The 21,232-nt window shown below is 41.0% G+C and overlaps 1 protein-coding gene across 1 annotated transcript in view; it reads right to left on the bottom strand.

The window, feature by feature from the left end:
• Positions 1-21,232, bottom strand: part of HDAC9 (histone deacetylase 9) — an 825,092-nt gene that overhangs the window by 103,833 nt on the left and 700,027 nt on the right. The window contains exon 23 of the mRNA XM_036010543.1: positions 5,373-5,491. Within this exon, the coding sequence (XP_035866436.1) occupies positions 5,373-5,491 (119 nt within the window). The remainder of the gene's footprint in view (positions 1-5,372; positions 5,492-21,232) is intronic.

A 21,232-nucleotide genomic window follows, 5' to 3' on the forward strand; every position in this document is an offset into this window, starting at 1 on the left:
TTATTGTTGGGAGAATTTCCTTGTATTTTCCATAGTTTTCACAACTCAGAATATACTTCGACAGTAATTAAAAACTCTACTAATTTATGTGAAGTATTTTTTAATAACTTGTTGGGCCAGGAAACTATTATAAGCTGGACGTTAAAAGATTTGAGATCGAGTTGTGGTTTTGTTGCTCTTCAGCTCTACGACTGAGTCACTTAATTTTCCTCTCACTGTTTAAAATGACTGCTAAATCCTCTTCAGTGATTTCAGGATAATAAGGAGATACAAATATCATCATAATAAAAATATACACAGAGTGTTCTTTATGTGTATTATCTCATTTAATCATAAAGTATGAAATGAGTTGATGCAGAAAAGTACTGCATATGGTGCCTAGCACAGGGTAAATATTCAACCATTGCCAGCGGGTATTATTACTCCATCATCAATAACAGTAATACTGCCAGGATGACATTAATGTTCCCTTTAGGGTCGAGAACCTTCAAGAGGTTGCGTGACTTTCCTGTGGTCATTCATTCTAGGAGCCCACGCCAGGATTGTCACTTGTCTGCTGGATGACCAGCCTGTGCCTCCCACCTCAGGACCACTGTGCTTTCCTAGCCGCTGGCTTTGAGTAGAAAATCAGTTTTCGATTTGAATTTAATTCCCAAAGTATTCCTTGAAAACATCTTAAAATAATGTTTTTGAATCTACCTGTCACATGACTTCTAGCCCATTGTTTTTCCCCTTGATGGCTGGATTAGACGTGAAGAATATGAGTACACAACAAAATGCTCTCCGGCAATTTTAATGGGAAAGGAAGGACAGGGTGGGAAAGGGAAGGGGAAAGTTTTCGTTGTGCTGGTGAATGCGTTTGAGGGGGACCAGGAATAGGGGCTGTGGTTTGAGGAGTAGCTGAGGAAGGTGGAAGGTGTGCTTTCTTTAGCTGCCTCCCTCATGTTTTCAAGTGCTACCTTGTTTCAAGAAACAAGCCCACCTGGACCAGAACCGTCTGCGGAAGGTAACGCCTGGGCAAGAGGAAACGTGGGAGATGATGTTCACTTCAACACTGCTCATAACAGTGAAAGCCCAGACACAACTTTACAGTCCATTCATAAGGAGATAGATAAAATACATAATAGTATATGTCCATAATTGCCTAATACGTAGGAAGTAAAAGAGTATATAAATACTTATGAGTATATGTCAAAACAAAGATGTTAAAAGCAAAACAAGCAAGTTCCATAAACTATATGCACAGAACAATAATTTAATACTTACCTTCTGCTATATGCATGGTAACTTTGAAACCACACTCACTAAAATATTATAGGAGTGTGTGTTTGTGTACTGGAAAAAACACAAATTATGACACTGTTTAGGAGGGGAAGGGGAATAGGACTTAGGGGCAGTGATTTTTATTTCTTTTATAAGCAAAAGACTTGGAGTAAATGTAATAAAAGTATTTAGCTCTTGCCAATTCTAAATGGGAGCAATAATGAAGTTTGTCAGCACATACATCCGTCATGAGCAGATGAAGTGCACCAACATAGCCTCATCTGTTTAACAAAGTTTATTTCTTGGCACTTATTTGTTGACTGGTTTAGCACTTAAACTTCCTAGAGATCTATTTTTGGAGGACTGACTACTCGAGGGTTTTTGGGCTTCCCCAGGAGGAACTCGCAGCCGAGCCCAGATGCATTTATGCAGGTATCCGCCCACCGCACGCGGTGCTCTCTCCCCGTCAGACGGACGGTCACGGGGGAGAGGAGCGGAGGCTCACCGCAAAGGATAAAACATTCCACCGCGGCGAAGTTGGCAATTCAAGGCTCTAAGATACGTTATTTGATATTTTCCCCAACTATTAGCTATTCTTTACTTGTCAAAAGCCCACTTACGTATTTGCTGAGGGAAATGGTTTCTATCTCAAGAACTGTAAAACTACTTCATGTTTATTAAAGAAACATTTTTAAATCATATGTGGCTATCATCTTACAATGGCTTTTGCATTATTTCAAAGAAAAGGAAAAAAAATTTATACACATGATGAAAGCAGTTTGCACATGTGAATTCACTACCTGAAGCCAATGAAAGTAGAGAATATGTAAATGTGTTTAAAATGAAAAAAAAATTTTTGTAAGATGAATTTGAACTAAGGAACCTCTATTATATCTTTTTAATGATAACAATATAGTAAGACCAGGGGGTTCTGCAATATGGTGAATAAATTTTTTTTAATTTTATTGTTTGAACATGGCACTTAGTTGTCATGCCAACCCTCTTAGACTGTATCCAGAAGACAATCAGATGAAAACGGGAGTATTTTAAAAGATAAATGGATAGCTTCAATGTAACGTTTGAGGTGAGGCTTCAGGTAGGACGCAAGGATACTTACTTACTCCTTTTAGCTTGGGCCGTAATCCGGGTGGTTCATTGAAAGGACAGCATTGATTTCAAATAACTAAGTCAGATAATATATTTAAAACTTTAGTAGAAACAAATCTGAATGTTTTTGTTGTAGTTTCACAGTATAGAATACTTAATGTGTGAAGAAATGAGAGAAGAGAGGGAAAAAAACAGACCAGCAAAGAACCAACTTTAATTTTAAATAATCCCTATATTTGGTCTGAAACTTTTGTCATACTATTAACCAATTCTTTAAAAAAAATCAGGTAGCAAATTAAATGTTTAAAAATAAACAAAAACACTATTGGCATTGACTTTATCCTTTCCTTTCTGAAATACCAAACAAAATCATTTAAAAATATTCATTCAATGTGCCAAGACAACAAAATGTTAGCATCTCTGACATGATCGCAAAACCACTCTGCAAAGTCCTTGAACATTCTCCTTGGGGCCAGGGTGAGTTTTTTCAGAATAGGAAAACAATCGGCGAGAAATGCGTTTTTATAATATCCACCTACTTTTAGATTTAGCCCACTTCAGCCTCATTTTGGGATTCCCTCAAAGGGAGGATGACCTCAGGCATGGGACAGTGAAGGCCCCATAGGAATGGCCTGTGCAGGACTTTCAGACCAGAGCAACCTAAAGGCATCTGCCAGGTGTTCGAGAACAAAAAGACCCAGGGGCAAGGTATTTGGGGAATATGTAACTATGCAGCTGCCCAGTGATGCTAACCTCTGCCTAGTGGAGGTGGCAGCGTCTCAGCTGGTATACTCAGGCCTGCACAGGCTGATATGAACAAACAGTTGTCCAGGTGTGATGCTCTGTTGTTTTTCATGTAAGTATCCAGGGGGCTAGTCAGTGTCTATCACAGACTACACTTGAAAAGTTAAGGGTCCTAGGCACCATAGTGGCCTCTGTAGCAGGCATCCAAGTTCTCTATTCTCATGCATTTTATGAAACGTTTTTTTCCTTTAGTGAAAAAGTCCAGCAGAAGCCTTAGGTAAGTTCCTCTACTACAAATTCAGGATAAGCACTTTGGTTTTCACCCCAATTGTTTCAGATGACAGTATAAATTAGTTTATTTACCTATAAAACACATGAACTATTTCAGATAACCTCTAACTACAATCTCCTTGGATTCTAAGATTTCTTCTCCTCATTGTATATTTTTTCCTTATTAACTGCAAGTACTCAAGAAAGGGCCAGTTATTAAATCACTTATAATTCATGTGTGTTTTTCTTAGTAAGCAAATCACCTAGTAAGGCAGCCTATGGCCTGCTGAGTAGGAAAAAAAAACACAGAAAGGAAGACAAAATAAGAAGAAGTGGAAGGTTGGAGAGATTACAAACACCCTGGCATAGGAAGCAGTGAGGAATGCCCCCCCAAATGGGTAAAGAGACACAACATGAGGAAGGCTTTGGTGCATTGTGCTGAAGCGAGCAGGAGGTAGAAGCCAGGTGACATTTGATATTTGAACTTGATTTGGCAAAACAACAACAACAAACAAACAAGCAAACAAAAAGATCAATTCCTTGGAGCTAATTCTGAGAAGTGGACTTGCTACAGCTTGCCTCCAGGGCAGGGAAAAAGACCCAAATACAGATATTCCTCAGACAAATCCCTCCTGAGGGAGATTCTGGGATGTGAGAACAAGGAACACCTTTTCTGGATTTCCATCTTTGTTCCGTGTGTTTTCTCTCATTTGGGTTTATCTTAATTTGGAAATAAACTCCCCCCCGCCCTTAATTTTGACTAAGCTACTCACCCATCTCGACTCAAATGAGGTTTATATCTCTACAGGAAAGAATGACTTCCATTTGAATGGCATTCAGAAAGAAAGTAAAAAGCTTATAAAGATATTTGATATAACCAAATATATTTCTCTATTATATTTTACAAAAAGTGTGAGTTGTTATGTTTTGTCTGTGTTTGTGGAGTTGCTTCTTTTAATATGTTTTCCATAGACAACACGGCACTGAGAACCCTGGATAAATAACAGATGTTAAAAATAGCTACTACAATGTAGCTGTCACTGGATATGATAGCTACAATGCCACTGGAATAATTAGAGAGCAGAAAACTCTCTCACATGAGATGCCAACTAAAGACAAAGGTTGGCATGATGCTGGTTCATTGGTCCTATTCAAATTAATAAATCACACTTGATCCAAATGTATCACTCTCACATAAAACTATTTGGGTCGGTTTTGATTTGTTTCTATTCCCCTCACTCACCCAAAAAACATGATGGATCCTATTCTTTGTGCTGCAAATATTTGTATGCGTGGACTATGCATACCCTTGTTTTCACATTCAGATAATACAGAAATTATTCTTAAAGAAAGACTCTTTCTGGTCAAATTGCATTTAGTCACATCAATCAAATGCAAATATAACACAAAATTATTTGGTCATTTGGAGTCTGGTTGCTAAGGAACACAGCCCCCAAAATTAATCTTTGCAACACAACAGAAGACCCTGAACCTTGCCTGTAGGATGTACAGAGCCTGTGAGCACGGGAACCACGTCGTATTCAAACCCAAAGATCATCGTGTTATTGGGAAAGAGTGACGTTTTTTTGTTTGGTGGCTTTTTTTTTTAACTCCAAGTACAATGGAGTAAAAACAGTAACCTCGATTTTCCTCGTTAAATGTCCAGTAGCTTTTCTAGACTCATGACCTTCAGCTTATTTTAAACAGAAGCCCTATCACATCTGCCTTTAAATAGCAACACAGGACTCCTGAAACTGTAAAGGTTCTGAATTGTCCCCCCAAGTCCACCAAAGGAAACAAATTAACTTTGTTTTTCTTAAAGGCCAATTTCTACAAAGAGGCGAATCTGACAGAGCAGTAAACACCATCTGAAACATTTCAAAAGTCTCACCTAACTTGACTGGACCCCTGTAAAAGGTGCTGTCTATTTTAAAGATCTAAAGATGTTATGTCATAGCATGTCTTAAAGCCCCAAAGGATATACTTACATTTTGCTGTCACTTTGTATCCCCCCAGAGGAGGGGCGTGGCCTTCTAATGCATCAAATCCGGCGGAAACTAGGACCATGTCTGGATTAAACTCTTTGGCCACAGGCGTCACTACAGCCCTGCACAGTAAAAAGGCAGGCAGTTACACATGGGAACGGCAAATACCTTTAAAAATTGTGCAGTGCAAAGACTTGGCACACTCTCAAGAACTTCCCAAGAATAAAGGAAAGGGGAAAAGAAAACGCTGTTTGAAACGGATCAAAAACTTATCATTTCCTTAATACGGAATCACTGTTATTTTAGCATCCCAATTTAGCCTATCTTTCATCTTTTTTTTCCCTTCAAATTAAAAAAAAAATGCTTTGCAGGTACATTCTTAAGCCCATCATTTCCCATGCACATCTGTGGCTGTTTTATCCCACTGCCTATAAAAACGGCCTCTTCCAGGGGAGTGACTAATGTTTTACAGAGGAAAGCTGACGCTGTCCTGAAAACCCCGCTTGCTCCAGTTAGTGAGAACTTGGTGTAAATTTGAACTATAAATTTCTTTGGGGAAAAAGTTGCTTTTCCAACTTAAAAAAAAACATTTTTAAATATTTGTCGTGGTAGGGGGTGATTCTAGCAAAGAAAAAAAAACATGCAATTCCTTTAATAGAATCCAGACTATAACGTTAAGTGAGTCCAAGGTCAGAGACACCAGGAATGCGGTGGCCTCAGCCACGATAGCCGCCCCTGCTGGCCCCACGCAGGCTCTTCAGCACTTTTGCCTCCTCATCTTCCTCAGGCCCCCGACCCCTCTCTCCCCAGTGCTGGATCTGACAGGGAATGACGAATGGATGCTCCCTGGCTTTCTAACACTAAAATGTTTTCTGAATGCAGGCTTCAAGACCAGTGTGCCATCATTAGAATTCAGTTTCTCAAAGACAATTTAAGGAAATGGGAAAAGTGTCCAGTCCAGGAAATTTAAAAAGCAGTCATGTCTCTTATTCTGTGTTGGGGAGAAATGGCTAAACCGAATATTAAAATAACTATTCTTGAGGAGTGGTGTAATTATTTTAATTCTTTTATTTGTCAATTCCCGATAATAATATCAGTTTGGTACCTTAAAAAATGTTTGCATGTAAATAAGAAGTTGAAGTTACAAAATAAAAATACTTCTTTGAAACTTACCTAGATGGAGACATAAATGAATAAAATGTTCTTCATAACTCCACTACTCTTAGACAAGTTTAAAAGCTCAGTTCTTCAAACCTATTAATGTGCATGTAAATGGCTTCTGTGGAAGTCCTTCCAACCTTCCAACAACTGGAGAGCCACTTACATCTGAATTGGCCCATCAGTGAAACTAAGCCAAATGTTATTTGGTTTCCTACACACGGTTTCATTATTTTATTCTTCCATAAAATAAAAAATCTCTAATACAGTCACTTTATAAGGAGCAGTCTCATCAATTCTTTTCCATCTTAATAATACCACTCTTACATTGCCATTTTCATTAAAGTGTTACATATGATCAATTTACTACTTTTCATATGGGTGAAATAGCCATAAGATGTATGTTAGGATACTAGACATTGGAATAAGTTGTCTCAGAGAATCAAGAGTGTTGCATCAAGGTACTCTATTTAATTTGATTACTGCTATGGATGCACTGAGAGAAAAGGCAATGTGCTTAAGGAAATATGAAGAGATGAATGAACACGTTTGTCCACCCAACCCTATGCATCACACTAACTCATTTCCCATTTCCTTTCCCTCTGTTTGGAAGGTTGCTCCCCTTCCTCTTCTTGTCCCCCACTCCATCTACACTTGTTAGACCGACTGACGGGTAAACATCCTTCAGGGTACAGCTCACTTGCTACCTTCTCCAGGAGACAACAGGAGACGAGGATTGCCAACATAATTTTAGAATATTGAAAACACAGTGCTGATCTACAGAGGGAAAGCTGAAACATAAGTGTGTCTGCAGAGGCAAAGCCACAAAAAGCAAGCTGCCTCCTTTGTCTTCCCGGAGAGACGGAGTGAACCTCAAGAAAACACCGAGGGAGACTGACATGACAGCTCAGACCAATAGCCAGGTGATCTCCTCCGTCTTCCTACAGGGAGCTCACCCGCCAGAAAGCCCCTCATAGGCAAGTCTTCCCAGTGCCCTTTCTCCCGCACATGGACTGTTTGAACAAAGCTTCTCACATGAAAGACAAGAAGTAACACCCAAACAAACAAACAAAAGAGAGGGAACTCCAGAAACATGAGAAAATGCAGTCAAGAGGCTATAATTACAAACACCAGGATGATCCCCAAAACACAAAATAGTACCGTTGGCCCTCCATACCTGTGGGTTCTGCATCCACGGATTCAACCAACCGTGGGTTGAAAATATTCCAAAAGAATCATTGTTGCTGACACATACTGTGTAGTTAGGTGTCATTATTCCCTAAATAATACAGTGTAACAACTACTTACGTAGCACTTACATTGTATATGGCACAGGGGTGTCAAACTCATTTTCACCCAGGGCCACATCAGCCTCATGGTTGCCTTCAAAGGGCCGAATGTCATTTCAACTCCTTAACAGTTAAGGAGTAGTTACATTTGTACAGTCCTAAAATAATTTCAGCCCTTGAAGGCAACCGCAAGGCTGATGTGGCCCCCGGTGAAAATGGTTTGACTCCCCTGATTTACAGTATATGAGTGTGGACATGGACAATGGTTTGGGGATTGCCTGAGGGAGCTTGTGGGGGGCTCTGTGTGGAGGGAAGCAAAGGGGGGGATTGGGACAGCTGTAATAGCATAAGTAATAAAATATTTAGAAATAAATAAATTAAAAATAAAATACAAAAATAAAGTATATGGGGGATATACACAGGTTATATGCAAATACAATGCCATTTCACTTAAGTGGCTTAACCACTCAGAGATTTTGGTACCCACAGGGGTCCTGGAACCAATGTCCCATGGATACCAAGGGATGCCTGTACATCTGTGAAATGAAAAGAGGATGCTATTAAAATACAGAAAAAACAGGAAACGAAACACATAGCAGACTCATTTGGAGATAAAGTCAACGAGTTCTCTCACAGAGTTCAGCACAAAACAGAGGCACAGAAAATCGACAGGAATAGATCAGAAACTTAGAGGACCCATTTAGGCAGTCAACATACGAAGGAAAATCTAAGGGAAATATTTTTTAAATTTAGAAATCTCTTGCCCACTCAAACTATCAATCAAAATTGAGAACAGAAAAATAGAGCTTCAGACTTGGAACTCTCTCAAAAAAAACCCCAAAACAATAGTATCTCCCACAAATATTTCCACAAATGTTATCTAATAATACACTCCATGAAAATAAAGGCATAAAGTAAAAAGAATGAAATTCAAACCATTCCCTCCATGGAAGCATTTTTATAAATATCAATTTTTGCCAAAGTTTTTTTAAAAAATTCACTTTAACTTTAAAGCAAAATAGTAGAAGTTTGATCTGCAATTGTAATGGAGTCAGATTTCATTCCACTGAAACTATTTTGTTAATAAAGATATCACACCACGTATAGAAGAAATACATATATCTATTGCCATATATTCCCATATATACAGATTCCATTAGTTTCTGTTTGAAGCAGATACCACATATGTTATGTGTATTATTCTTGAATGCACAAACAATATGGATTTTACAGTTTCACACAGGCTTTCAAAATGTTCTATTAAGTAATCCTACACATTTGAATTCATTCCAAAAATGTTTTAAAAGATGGGAAATGAGAAAAATATATGATTTGATAATGTACTTCTGTGTAAAGAATTACATGCTTAGAACTGTGTCAGAGTGGTATCTGCTTGTTGAATAGATTAGTGACGCATGGTTATATGAGTTGTGTGATACTCATGAAGTCGTGATACTGGTAAGATCCATTCATTCATTTTAACCAGTATATGAGGCCTGTCTGGAAAAAGTCCAGCCACTGTTAATATAATGAGAGCAATTTGCATGACATCCATATAACCCGGCAGCCAAGGAGAGGGGACTGGAATGTACGTGTGTGAATGATGATAACTTCACTATACTAGTCACGGGGGGTGGGGTGGTAGATGCTGTAGAGTGAGTGCGTGTACTGTGTGGCCATCGCATTCAAAATGACTGAGCAAGTAGAGCAATGAATCCGTATCAAATTTTGGGTTAAGCTTGAACATTCATCCACAGAAACTGTTGGGATGATCCAGATGGCCGCAGCTATGGGCAACTGGTGACTGGCTGGCAGCTTCATCACAACAACATGCCTGCTCATGCATCACATCTCGTGCAGAGTTTTCTAGTGAAACATCAAATCACCCAGGTGACTCAGCACCCCAACAGCCTAGATTTGGTGCCCTGCAACTTCTGGCTTTTCCCAAAATTAAAATCATGTTTGAAAAGGAAGGGATTTCAGACCATCGATGAGATTCAGAAAAATACGACAGGGCAGCTGAGGGCAATTGGGAGAACTGTGTGAGGTCCCAAGGTGCCAACTTTGACAGGGACTGAGGCATCATTGTCCTCTATACAATGTTTCTTGTATCTTGTATCTTCTTTAATAAACGTCTCTATTTTTCGTGTTACCTCCTGGATGGATACCTCCTGGACAGATCATCTACATAGTGAATGTCTACCATGCTGTAAACACTGTTTTGGCTTAAACGTGTGCTACATTTTGAGCTGAATCTTATTTATTTTCCTATTGTTGACGTCGAACTCTTAAACTGTCAGGTCTCTGATAAACAGAGGAAACTGAGCCTCCACACATTGTTTATTGTGGCAACTGCCACTGTTCTATTTATATCTGTCTAGATTGATTCTTATTCAAGAGATCTTTCATGCCTGAAAGATGGAGAAACACACTTGGGAGTATTAAGTGGGAAAAACAAAGTAATTTTTCTTATATAGAACAAATTTTCAAAGGCATTCGTTTTGAATGCAGACATTCAGACATGCAGAAAAATTCAGACATTTTTATCTGAACAGTTGAGTTTTCTGGTTAAAGATAGCAAACAATGTATGTATTTGCCCCTGATCTTTCCTAATATCCCACTAAAAGGAAAGTGTGAAAATATACATGTGAACTCATGGTTTTAAGCACAGCAGTGGGCAAAGAAGGTTTACAGTTGTAATATAATAAATATTATAACTAATAAATAGTATAAGCATAAACTTTGTGTTTTCCCTACTCACAACTATAAACCTACTTTTGCCCACCCCTGTATATATCAGGTAAGTAGATACAGGGGCACCTTTAGATGTGTGTGTGTGCATGGGCCAGTACGACCTTCCAAAAGGCAAAGACAGCCCAGCAGCAAAGAGCATACTTAGTGCCCAAATCTTGTTTTCTAATGTCAATCTCCAGTAAAAGGATTCAAGGATCATTGGAGAAGTGGTTAACTCCAGGACTGCATCAGGGAAAATACAAGCTATTTCTGGAGCATCTAGTGATGACAGAAAACAGTGGGATGGGGACAGGCCAGTAGGGACTATGAACCCATGTGAAAGACCTCCAGTGGCTAGAGTTGGGACAACTTGAAGAACAAAGTAAATAATGACAGTACCGGATTATAATCCAAAAAGTCAAGTTAGTATCTATGAGTCCACAGAGACATTCAAAGATAACAAAATAAATAGAGAAAAGAAGAAACAGCTCTGTCTTACAAAAATTTTCAACTGATAACTCAAAAAATTAAAGGAAGTAGGACATCACTATTCAAACAAGACAGATATACCTGATGCAGGGAAAAGCCATGGAAGGATGCGGAAAGCAGGGCGCAGAGGTTGAGAAGCAACATGATATTTACATAATCCCAAAGTGTTTCCCCCAAGATATTATAAAATAAATAAACAACGACACAGAAACCTGCAGATACCTCCTGAATACGGTGACTCAGGTTAACATGGCTAATGGCAACACGTGTCAACATCAAAATTCCTGGACATGATACACGGAGAAAGGAAGATGAGTCCTATGGCATTCTTGCTGAAAGGATGTCACTTCACGTCTATTCATGAGAACACAGCAGATGGATTTAAAGGGAGGCACAGCTGACAAACTAACTGACCAGGGCTCTTTGAAAGTCAGGGACAGAAAAGACCGAGTCATTGCTACCGACTGCAGGGGACCGAGCAGACAGGACGTGTGGGTTTTAGTGTGAGACGCTGCGCTGGGTTCTGGAACGGAGTGGCTAGCGGCAACGCTGCTGTTCCATATAACATCTGTGGTGAAGCTCACAGTGTTGTACAGACACTCGTTTCTTAACCGTGACCCCTGCACTGTGTTTATGTAAGTTTTTCTATAAAGCGAAGCCGAGTGTAGGGCCTATAGGAACTCTGTGCTGTTCTTACAAGTTTTCTGTAAGTCCAATAATACTTCAAAATAAAATGTTACCAAGTATCAGAACACAAAACAGAACAAAGAGGATCACAGTAAAAGAGGAGAAGGGAGTTGTCAACAAACAGTGATTTTTTAACGAGATTCCCAGAAGAGGGAAACAGGCTGGGTACATACTTTAAAAATGAAACAAAAAAGCGAGCTACCACCCTGAACACGCTCTCAGGGGACCACAGAAGAGATAAGAGACGCTCCACCCAACGGAGCTTCCCTGAAAAACAAGGACAGCGGAGGAACAGAGAGGCAGGGCTGAACACAAGAAACGAATGAAATGTTCGTTGGTTAAGGAGACCAGGACCGGACCCCAACACCTTGGTGACCTTTCCTCTGTGCCACCAAGCAGCGTTCGATGCCAGGCAGATTATGCAGATGACTCTCTCTTAAGAAAAGAATGTCTCTGCAGAAAGCCAAGGCTTCTAGTGTCTTCCTCATTTTATCATTTAAGGAGATTCAGAGACTATGAGCCATCTTCTGGAACGCGTACTCCACAGTGGGGTTTGGCCATCGGCACGCTCTGTCCCCCTCCCGCTGACGCAGAGCTCCCGGCTGACCCATTTACACGACCGCAGGGAAAAATGACACCAGTGACTGCTTTCATAAATATCAATGTCAAAGCAGGAGCTTCCCGGCACATAAGGAGAGCCAGTGGTATAAAGAAAAAGTAAAGATTAAAACGCAGACAGATATAAACAACTCTGGGAAAGCAGACATAATTCAGGCAACGGAAGCAATAATCTCAAAGAGGGTCAAGAAAATATTTAAACCCAGATATGCTGTTATGAAAAAGAACAAATAAGGGAAGCACGTCCAGATAAAAACACAACTGCATACATTAATCGAGGGTCTGAAAAAATAAAATTGAAGTAATCCCTCATGAAAAGGAAGCAAATGGATAAAATATGTAAGTGGGAAAATATGAGACTTAGAGGATTATTGCAGAAGGCTGATATTTGATTAATGGGGACCCTGAGAATGCTGAGAGAAGAAAGGAGAAACAGTTTTTTAAGTAATAATAGAAAATAATTTTTAGCAGCTGACAAATAATTCAGGTCTACAGATTTGATTAGTCTAACCAATGCAAAGCTCTGGACATAAAGACATATACACACTTAAGCATATTCTAATAATACTTCAAATCCCCAGAGATCCTTTAGAAAGAAAAAAGTCCTCCTCAAAAGAGACGACGAAGGAGATTGACCTCAAAGTCCCATCAGCAGCACTGAGTGTTTGCACATTGAGAAAAAAAATTATTTTTAAACTTTAATTCTACTTCCAGCCATTACATATGAGCAATCAAGTATGTTACTTAAATAAAGAACATTTTAAGGCATGTAAAGACTTAGAAATTTAGTTCCAAAGCACCCTTTCTGAATAATTTACTTGAGAATGTCCTCTGCCAAGCAAGGAAGTAAACCAAAGAGACAGAGAGGCACAAGGCCAAAGTAGTGGATATATCATAGGAGGACAATAAAGAGGGCCCCCTGATGATTTGCAAATACATTTATTTGCAAGAAAACAGACTGAAGCAATGATAATGGCATATCTGCCTTTTCATCTTCACCTGCCCTCTGGATATTCTGTCATGCTCTTCTTGACATGTCCTGTTGGGAACTGCCCTGCCTGCTTTCAGAAGTTGTAACCCCCTATCCCCCATGGCTAAGGCTGAGGGAGCAGCCTTTGGACCAGATGCCACTAAGGAGACAAAGCTTATCTCCCTGGCAGGGGCATTGCTTCTGCTCCTTTTTCCATAACTGGCCCCCAATGCTTGATCAGTTAGCCAATGATGGGTAAGATTCCCCAAGGGGGGAACAACCTAAGACAGGCACAATCATGTGGAGACCCCAGGGAAGGACTTGGGGGCTATGGAGAAAGGGGGTGATGGACACTCGCCCATCGGCTTTGACAAAGCCTGAGTCCTCATTCTGTCTGAGAGAAGTCTCATAATCTCTTGGCTGCCTTACTTCCCCTGCCTGACTTAAGCCTGAAACAATGACAGTGGGTGGTGCAGCCCTGGGCAGGAAATGGAGGGTTCCCCAGGGTGATCAGGTCTAAGAAAGAATATGTAAAATCCTATGAAACCTGCTTTGCTATGAATGTTCTCAATTAAATGATAAAGGTCCGAGCAGGAAATGAGTTTGTTTCCCAAGGTTTTGTAGCCCTTTAGCTAACAGACCCTGACTCAGAATAGGCCCTCAGAGTTCTTTGTATGTTATCTATTGCTTGATCCTTACTGTTTAACAATGATTAATGAGCTTTACCTGTATTCCTGTGCAAAACGAACCCAATAAAAGCCCATTGAGGAAAAGGCTCTTGTCCTTTCTCCTTTGAGAGATCAGCCACCTTTCCTCCCCAAGCAGATCATGTCTTGGTAGACTTACTCTCATCGGTGGTGGCCATGGGGGGGCCCTGCAGGCAGAGCCCCCCCACAATGTCTATCCCTGCTGCCCTCTCTCCAGCTGAGACTCATGCTAGAGAGAACACAACGAGCTTATAAAACTGTACTTGAACAACAATAAAAAATGTTAAATAAAATAAAGGGAGACAAAAGTATTACTACTAATAGGCGGACCATGCAATCAGACACTAAATACAGTAAGGAGAAAAGGACCCCATTCTGGATTTCTTTCCAAGAAATGTGACTGATTCGGAACCTCCTCAGTTAGAATCAGATCTCGGGATTTACTTCATCTCCAGTCAATGGCCAAAGAACCGGTGGCAATGAGTCATGTGCTGTGCTTCAGCAGAACCACGCTGGCGCTTTCCCATGACTCACCTCTGTGTGTGTTGATGCAGTATATGCTGTCACTCACCCATTTGTTATGCTCAGTGCAGGGGAGGTCTGCACAGGCTTCAAGGGAAACACGAGCCATTTTGAAGTATGTGAAAGCATTATAACCCACAGAGTTACCCAATAATATTTTTGTTTTCATTCGGAAGTCATTCACAGAGCTCCTACAACATGACAGACATTGGGACTATGCCAGCATTCCAAGACACGTTGTAGCTCTGCCCTCAAGGAGTCCATAACCCAGAATGCAATGTAGGTGGAAAGCATTTGTCTTTGAAGTACAGCATGATATCAACTCGGGGACAAAAAATGTACCAGGAGTCAGAGGGGACTGGGCAGCCAAGAGAGATGAAGACAATTTGAAGAAAAGTCCATTTGAGGAAGAAACACAAAAAGTGGACTTGGACACTAATGCAAGAGGCTGCCAGGAAGAGGAAGTAGGGAGGACAGTTCAGGCCAATGGACTAGCAGGGGCCAAGGCGTGAATGTATGAAAGGTGTGGAGGCCACGATGGACAGTCCGATATGGCACGGAGTGTGTTGGGGTAGCAAGAGCAGAGAAGGCTTGCAGATCCCCAGCCCTATGTGCCTGAACCAGAACCAGGAGAGCCTGGTGTTGAGGAGGCCAGGGACTGGGGATGGTGGCGGCAGGTGCTTAAAGAACTGGAGAGAGCACCATCATATAAATGCATCTCAGGAGTCATCCCAATCGTGTTCTTCATGCAACACATTTTCACCAACCACCCACAATGTGCCAGATGCTGTAGCCAGGGTTCATAGCAAACAAAGTCTTTGATCTCCTGCCTTCCAGGAGCTTACATTGGAACAGAGGAGAAAGTGTGTAAACAAGCAAGCAAGCCTACAGGAAGGACGAAGGCGAAAGTCAACAGCAAGTCAGGGAGGTGGTGCACTTTTAGATGGGGGTGCGCAGCCAAGGGGGCTCTCGGGTGGTGACAGTGGAACAGAGAACTTCCCTGTGCAACGTGAGGAGGGAGGTCACTCGAATCATGGGGAAGGGGCATGGCCTGTGGGAACAGTAAGTACATGGGACCTGATGTGGCAGGGTCTTCACTGTATTTATGGCAGCACAAGAGGTTACTGTGGCTGACACACAGTGAATGACAGCAAGTGTGGTTGGACATGGGGCCAGCAAGGTGGCATGAAGCCACTTTGTGAGACTATTGCAAAGACTTTGGATTTCACTCTGAATGAGAAGAGAAATGGGCCAGTTTGAGGAGGGCAGTGACGTGATCCGACATATATCATTTCTGTCCTCATCAATTAAGGTACGTGTTTAAAAGTGTCCTTTAGAATTATGAGGTCTTGCTGACCTCTGAGACAGCAGATTCTGAGCCCCTGTGTAATTCATAATGACATATTATAATCATGCAAATATGGATTATAGGTGAAAAGTCAAGCCTATATTTTTCTTTATAGTTTAAATGTAAGCCATTGCTTAAAAGCATCACATTATAAAATTACACGCTTGCAAATGGCACAAGGGCTTCTCTTCTCTTCAGATGTTTCTAACAAAAACAAAGCGCGCATTACAGCAGGCACACTTTCTCATCCATCTGCGTGTGTTCATGCACGACACGCTCAGAGGGACACTCCCAAGGAAAACTCTTCACGACCGTTCCTGCTTGGACAAGTGGTGGAGGCAGCGCATCAAAGAGCCGCTGCAGAAGAGACTCCAGGCTGTGGCTGCAGCTGTGGCTGCTGGAGCCTCAGGTGGTCCCACGGGGCCTCACTCACCACCGGACAGTCCCCTTCTGGGGAAGCACCAAAGGAAGGCACAGCAGGGGGATTTGTGGGAGAGGCTCAGCAAGCAAGCATGCATGACTTATATCCAGAAGCCATGTCTCAACGCTTCCTCTGTCATCTCCCTGGCCTGTGCCAACACATCTTACCTCTGTAAGCCACATCTGTAGCTGGGGCACAGCTACAGCTTCCTAAGAGGCACCTTTATTACTTTCTGGATCTGTGCTCTATTCTCAACAAAGCAGCAGGATTGATGTTCAATCAGATCCCCATCATTTTTCTCAGGGTAAAAGGGTATTTTCCAATGCACCACAGGTCTCCATGCCATGAGGCTGTCACACATCTCCATGGTCCCATTTCTTACCACCCTCCACCAGGACTCGATTCACAAATACTCCAGATACACTGTGGCTATTGAGATTTTACACTGGCTACTTCCTCTGCCTGGGGGGGGGGGTCCTTTCCCAAACCTTTGCTCTTAGTATTATAATCTTTGCAAGACCTTTCCTGAAACCCTTTCCCACACCCATCCCCAGTTCCATCACTCCTGTTTATTCTGCTTCCCCTCCATAACACTTACCTTTCAAAGCAGTATATGATTATTTATTTATCACATACATTGTTCCTTTTATTGTCCTGTTTGCCCCACTACATGCAAGCTCCACAGAGGATGAAACCGCCTCTTGGTTCACAGAGGTGCCCCAGGGACCCAGAAGCACGTCTCCCCCGCAGACACACTCAATACATAGTTGTTGAAAAGAATGTTGAATCACAACCTCTCCGATGTTTCCATTTTCAGCTCAGGTTTTCTTGGTCCCTCACTCTGCTTCAGCTTGTGCACATTTCACAGATATGTTCGAGAGGCCTCTTTGAATAAAAGGCCATGAACCTTTCTATTCCCTCTCATCATGCCTGAGCTTTTGCTTTAGTGCAATCATCAAATAATCCAACTTTACCCTCTTGGTCAGCTGATTAGAAAATTCTCCAGATAAACAAACAAGCAAACAACAATAACAAAAAAAACCCAGAATAGGAAAAGAAAAGAATAGGGATGATAAACACAAGAAATGCAAACACTCATCTGATTTTTAATTTAGAAATTACATTAAAGAGGAAAAAAATGGAATAAAAAGTCTTCACAGCTCCAGAAGATATATGTGGCTTCTATTTCTTTATACAACGTGTCTACATACCTTTTCTTTGCCCCTATAATCCAGCTCAGTATGAATTTTCTCTTATCTTGACCTACTTTTGTTAACTGATGTAGACAAGTTCTCGGTGCCCAGCTCTTTGACATTTGTGCAAATCGAGCATTAAACCCGAAACTCTGCCAGCGCTGAGGACATTGCTCTCTGGCCACCTTACCCGATGAGCGTGGGAACACCGCATGAAGGGTGGGGCGGGGGGGTTTCTCCAAAAGCCTGCAAAAAGGGGACCAATTCTGCAACATTTTCCACTGGTGCCATCTCAGAATTGAACTATCTGGCTTCAACGCACAGTTGTAGGAAGATCAGTGGACTCCCAATTGCAGACATCTGGTTTCAGTTCTTGGCGCTGCTGCTAAATGAGTGACCTTAGTAAACTGTCTTTCCTCAACTACAGCATCAGGGAGGAGGTTCGTCTAGATGGCCTCTAAACTCATATGCAGCTCCCACAAAGTGTAATTCTCTATGTCTCAGAGCTACTACATTAAAGGGACAAGCTGCCCACTTCTTACACTCTTTCTCTTTCATTTGACGAGAAAAACCATTCCCTGGGTTGCGGGTGGGAATATTAGGTGAAGGTGGTCTAAGTGTATAAGTTCCAGTTATAAGATAAATAAGTCCCGGGGATGTAATGTGCAACATGATGACTATAGTTAGTGATACTACTGTATGCTTTAAAGTTGTTAAGAGCAAATCTTAAAAGTTCTCACCACAAGGACAAAAAGAATTGTTACCTTGTGAGGTGACTGATGTTAATTAATCTTATTGTGGCAATCCTTTTACAATACAGGGTGGGGCAAAAGTAGGTTTACAGTTGTGAGTACTCAAAACACATAGTTTATCCTTGTATTATTAATTATCGTATTATTTTCCATATGAACAACTGTAAACCTACTTTTGCCTCACCCTGTGTATACTTAAATCAGATCATTCTGTTGTGCCCTGGCCAGTGTGGCTCACTGGTTGGAGCATCGTCCCATAACCAACAGGTTGCGAGTTCAATTCCCGATTGAGGCACACGCCTAAGTTGCAGATTCATCCCAGGTCTGGACACTTCCAGTCCCTGTCCCGGCACGGATCCCCGGTCGGGGTGAGTACAAAGGCAGCAGATCAATGCTTCTCTTGCACTGATTTTTCTCTCTCTCCCTCTTTCCTTTCTTCTCTCTCTCTAAATAAGCAAATGAAAATGTCCTCAGATGAGGATAAAAAAAATCACATGTTGTGAACTTGAAAGTTACATAGTGATTATATCTCAATAAAACTGAAAAAAAAAACACAACAACCCTTGCCTGAAGCCCAACGTTTCTGATCAAAATCTTTGTGCCATATTCACTGATGTGCCCTTATGTTTTCTGATTTCCATTCTGAAGTGTGTCTTTCCTTGGATGACTCTGGGCTATAGACACAAATGCAAATCATTTCTCTCCAAGAACAAAGTATTCCTAGAGCAGAATAGTAATTTTTAAGTATTTTTTATTGATCATGCTATTACAGTTTTCTCAATTTTTCTCCTTTATTCCCCCTCTACCCTGCCCCCCAACCCACCAGCATTCCCACCTTAGTTCATGTCCATGGGTTGTTCATATAAGTCCTCTGAGTCCTCTGTTTCCTATACCATGTTTTATCTTTCCCTGTCTACTTTATGCCTCCTAATTATGCTTCTCCTTCTCTGTACCCCCCCATTCTTCCCTTCCCCCTCCCCACTGAACTCCTTCTGTGTAATGTCCATTTCTCTGATTCTGTTCCTGTTCTGACTGTTTGCTTAGTTTTTGTTTTCATTGTTTTTCTTGTCTTTTAGGTTCATTTGTTGATATTTGTGAGTTTGTTGTCATTTTATTGTTCATAGTTTTGATTTTCTTTTTCTTAGATAAGTCCCTTTAACATTTCATATGATAAGGGCTTGGTGATGATGAACTCCTTTAACTTGACCTTATCTGGGAAGCACTTTATCTGCCCTTCCATTCTAAATGAAAGCTTTGCTGGATAGAGTAATCTTGGATGTAGGTCCTTGCCTTTTGTGACTTCAAATACTTCTTTCCAGCCCCTTCTTGCCTGTAAAGTTTCTTTTGAGAAATCAGCTAATAGCCCTATGGGAACTCCTTTGTAGGTAGCCATCTCCTTATCTCTTGCTGCTTTTAGGATTTTCTCTTTGTCTTTAATCTTGGGTAACTTAATGATGATGTGTCTTGGTGTGTTCCTTTTTGGGTCCAACTTCTTTGGGACTTGCTGGGCTTCTTGGCCTTCCTGGAAGTCTATTTCCTTCGCCAGATTGGGGAAGTTTTCCTTCATTACTTGTTCAAATAAGTTTTCAATTTGTTGCTGCTGTTCTTCTCCTTCTGGCACCCCTATAATTTGGATATTGGAACATTTCAGGTTGTCCCAGAGAATCCTCAGCCTCCCTTCATTTTTTTTTTTTGGATTCTTGTTTCTTTGTTCTGATCCACTTGGATGTTTATTTCTTCCTTTTGTTCCAAATCATTGCTTTGAGTCCTGGTTTCCTTCTTGTCACTGTTGGTTCCCTGAATATTTTGCTTTATTTCATTTTGGGTATCTTTCATTTGTTCTTTCATTTTTTGACCAAGCTGAGTCACTTCTGTGAGCATCTTGATTACCAGGGCTTTAAATTCTCCATCAGATAGGTTGGCAATCTTTTCATCACTTAGTTCTATTTCTGAGGTTTTGCTCTGTTCTTCCATTTGGGCCATATTTCTTTGTCATGGCACAGCTGACAGGTTGTAAGGGGGTGGGGCCTTCGGTGTTCCCTCAGGCAGGGCACCCCTCCTTGCGGCAATGCTGCTGCCTATGGGGGAGGGGCCAAAGAGGGTGCACTGCAGCTCACCTGCTCATCTTTAGCTCACTTTCCAACAGACTCTGGTGTCAGACTGGAAGCATCTCCTACCATGGCAACCCCAGCCATAGCCCACAGTCAGCTCTGAGTCTCAGTTTCCCTCTTATGTCAGTCCCTCCTGCTCAGCTCAGTGGAGCTCAGCAGTCAGCCCCGCCCCCAGCTTCCTGGCTGCAGTTTTTCTGAGTTGGCCTGCACAGTCTGACTTACTGGTCTGGTTGTTCTAGTTGATATTTTCTTTAATTCCTTGGCTGTCAGAGTTCCATGCAGTTTGATTTTCTGACAATTTTGGTTGTTTATTGATTTTAGATTGGCCGTCATCCTCCTTTTGGTTGTGTGAGGAAGTGAAGGGTTTCTACCTATGCCTCCATTTTAGCAGGAACTCCACTCCAGAATAATTTTTAATAAGACTAGTGTTCTAAATATGGCTTTCAGTGAGTTTATATTATTATTTTACTACATTAAAATATTGATTATAGTACTTAGAATTTTTGAAAGAATAAGCCCTTGATGAGAATAAAATACTATGTACAAACTGCATAGTTTAAAACCTGGCACAATAATAGGTCTAAGATCTTATTGCATTACTATATTTAAAGGTGTGTATACCCATATCATAATACCACACAGTATATTCTAACTAGGAACATATATATATTGTAGCTATATATGTGTGTATATATAATATATAATATATATATTCATAGTCCGTAAAGTTCATTCTTTCAATTAAAAGTTTTAAATATGCCATTCAGTAAGTGTATTTGGCTTTAAGACAATAAAATGGCACTGCGAATTCCAGGACTCCGTTACTTGAGGAGAATGAATGCTTGAAGGGACGACGGGACTTTC

This window comes from Phyllostomus discolor, chromosome 10 (genome assembly GCF_004126475.2).
Source record: "Phyllostomus discolor isolate MPI-MPIP mPhyDis1 chromosome 10, mPhyDis1.pri.v3, whole genome shotgun sequence".
In the NCBI taxonomy this organism is placed as follows: domain Eukaryota; kingdom Metazoa; phylum Chordata; class Mammalia; order Chiroptera; family Phyllostomidae; genus Phyllostomus; species Phyllostomus discolor.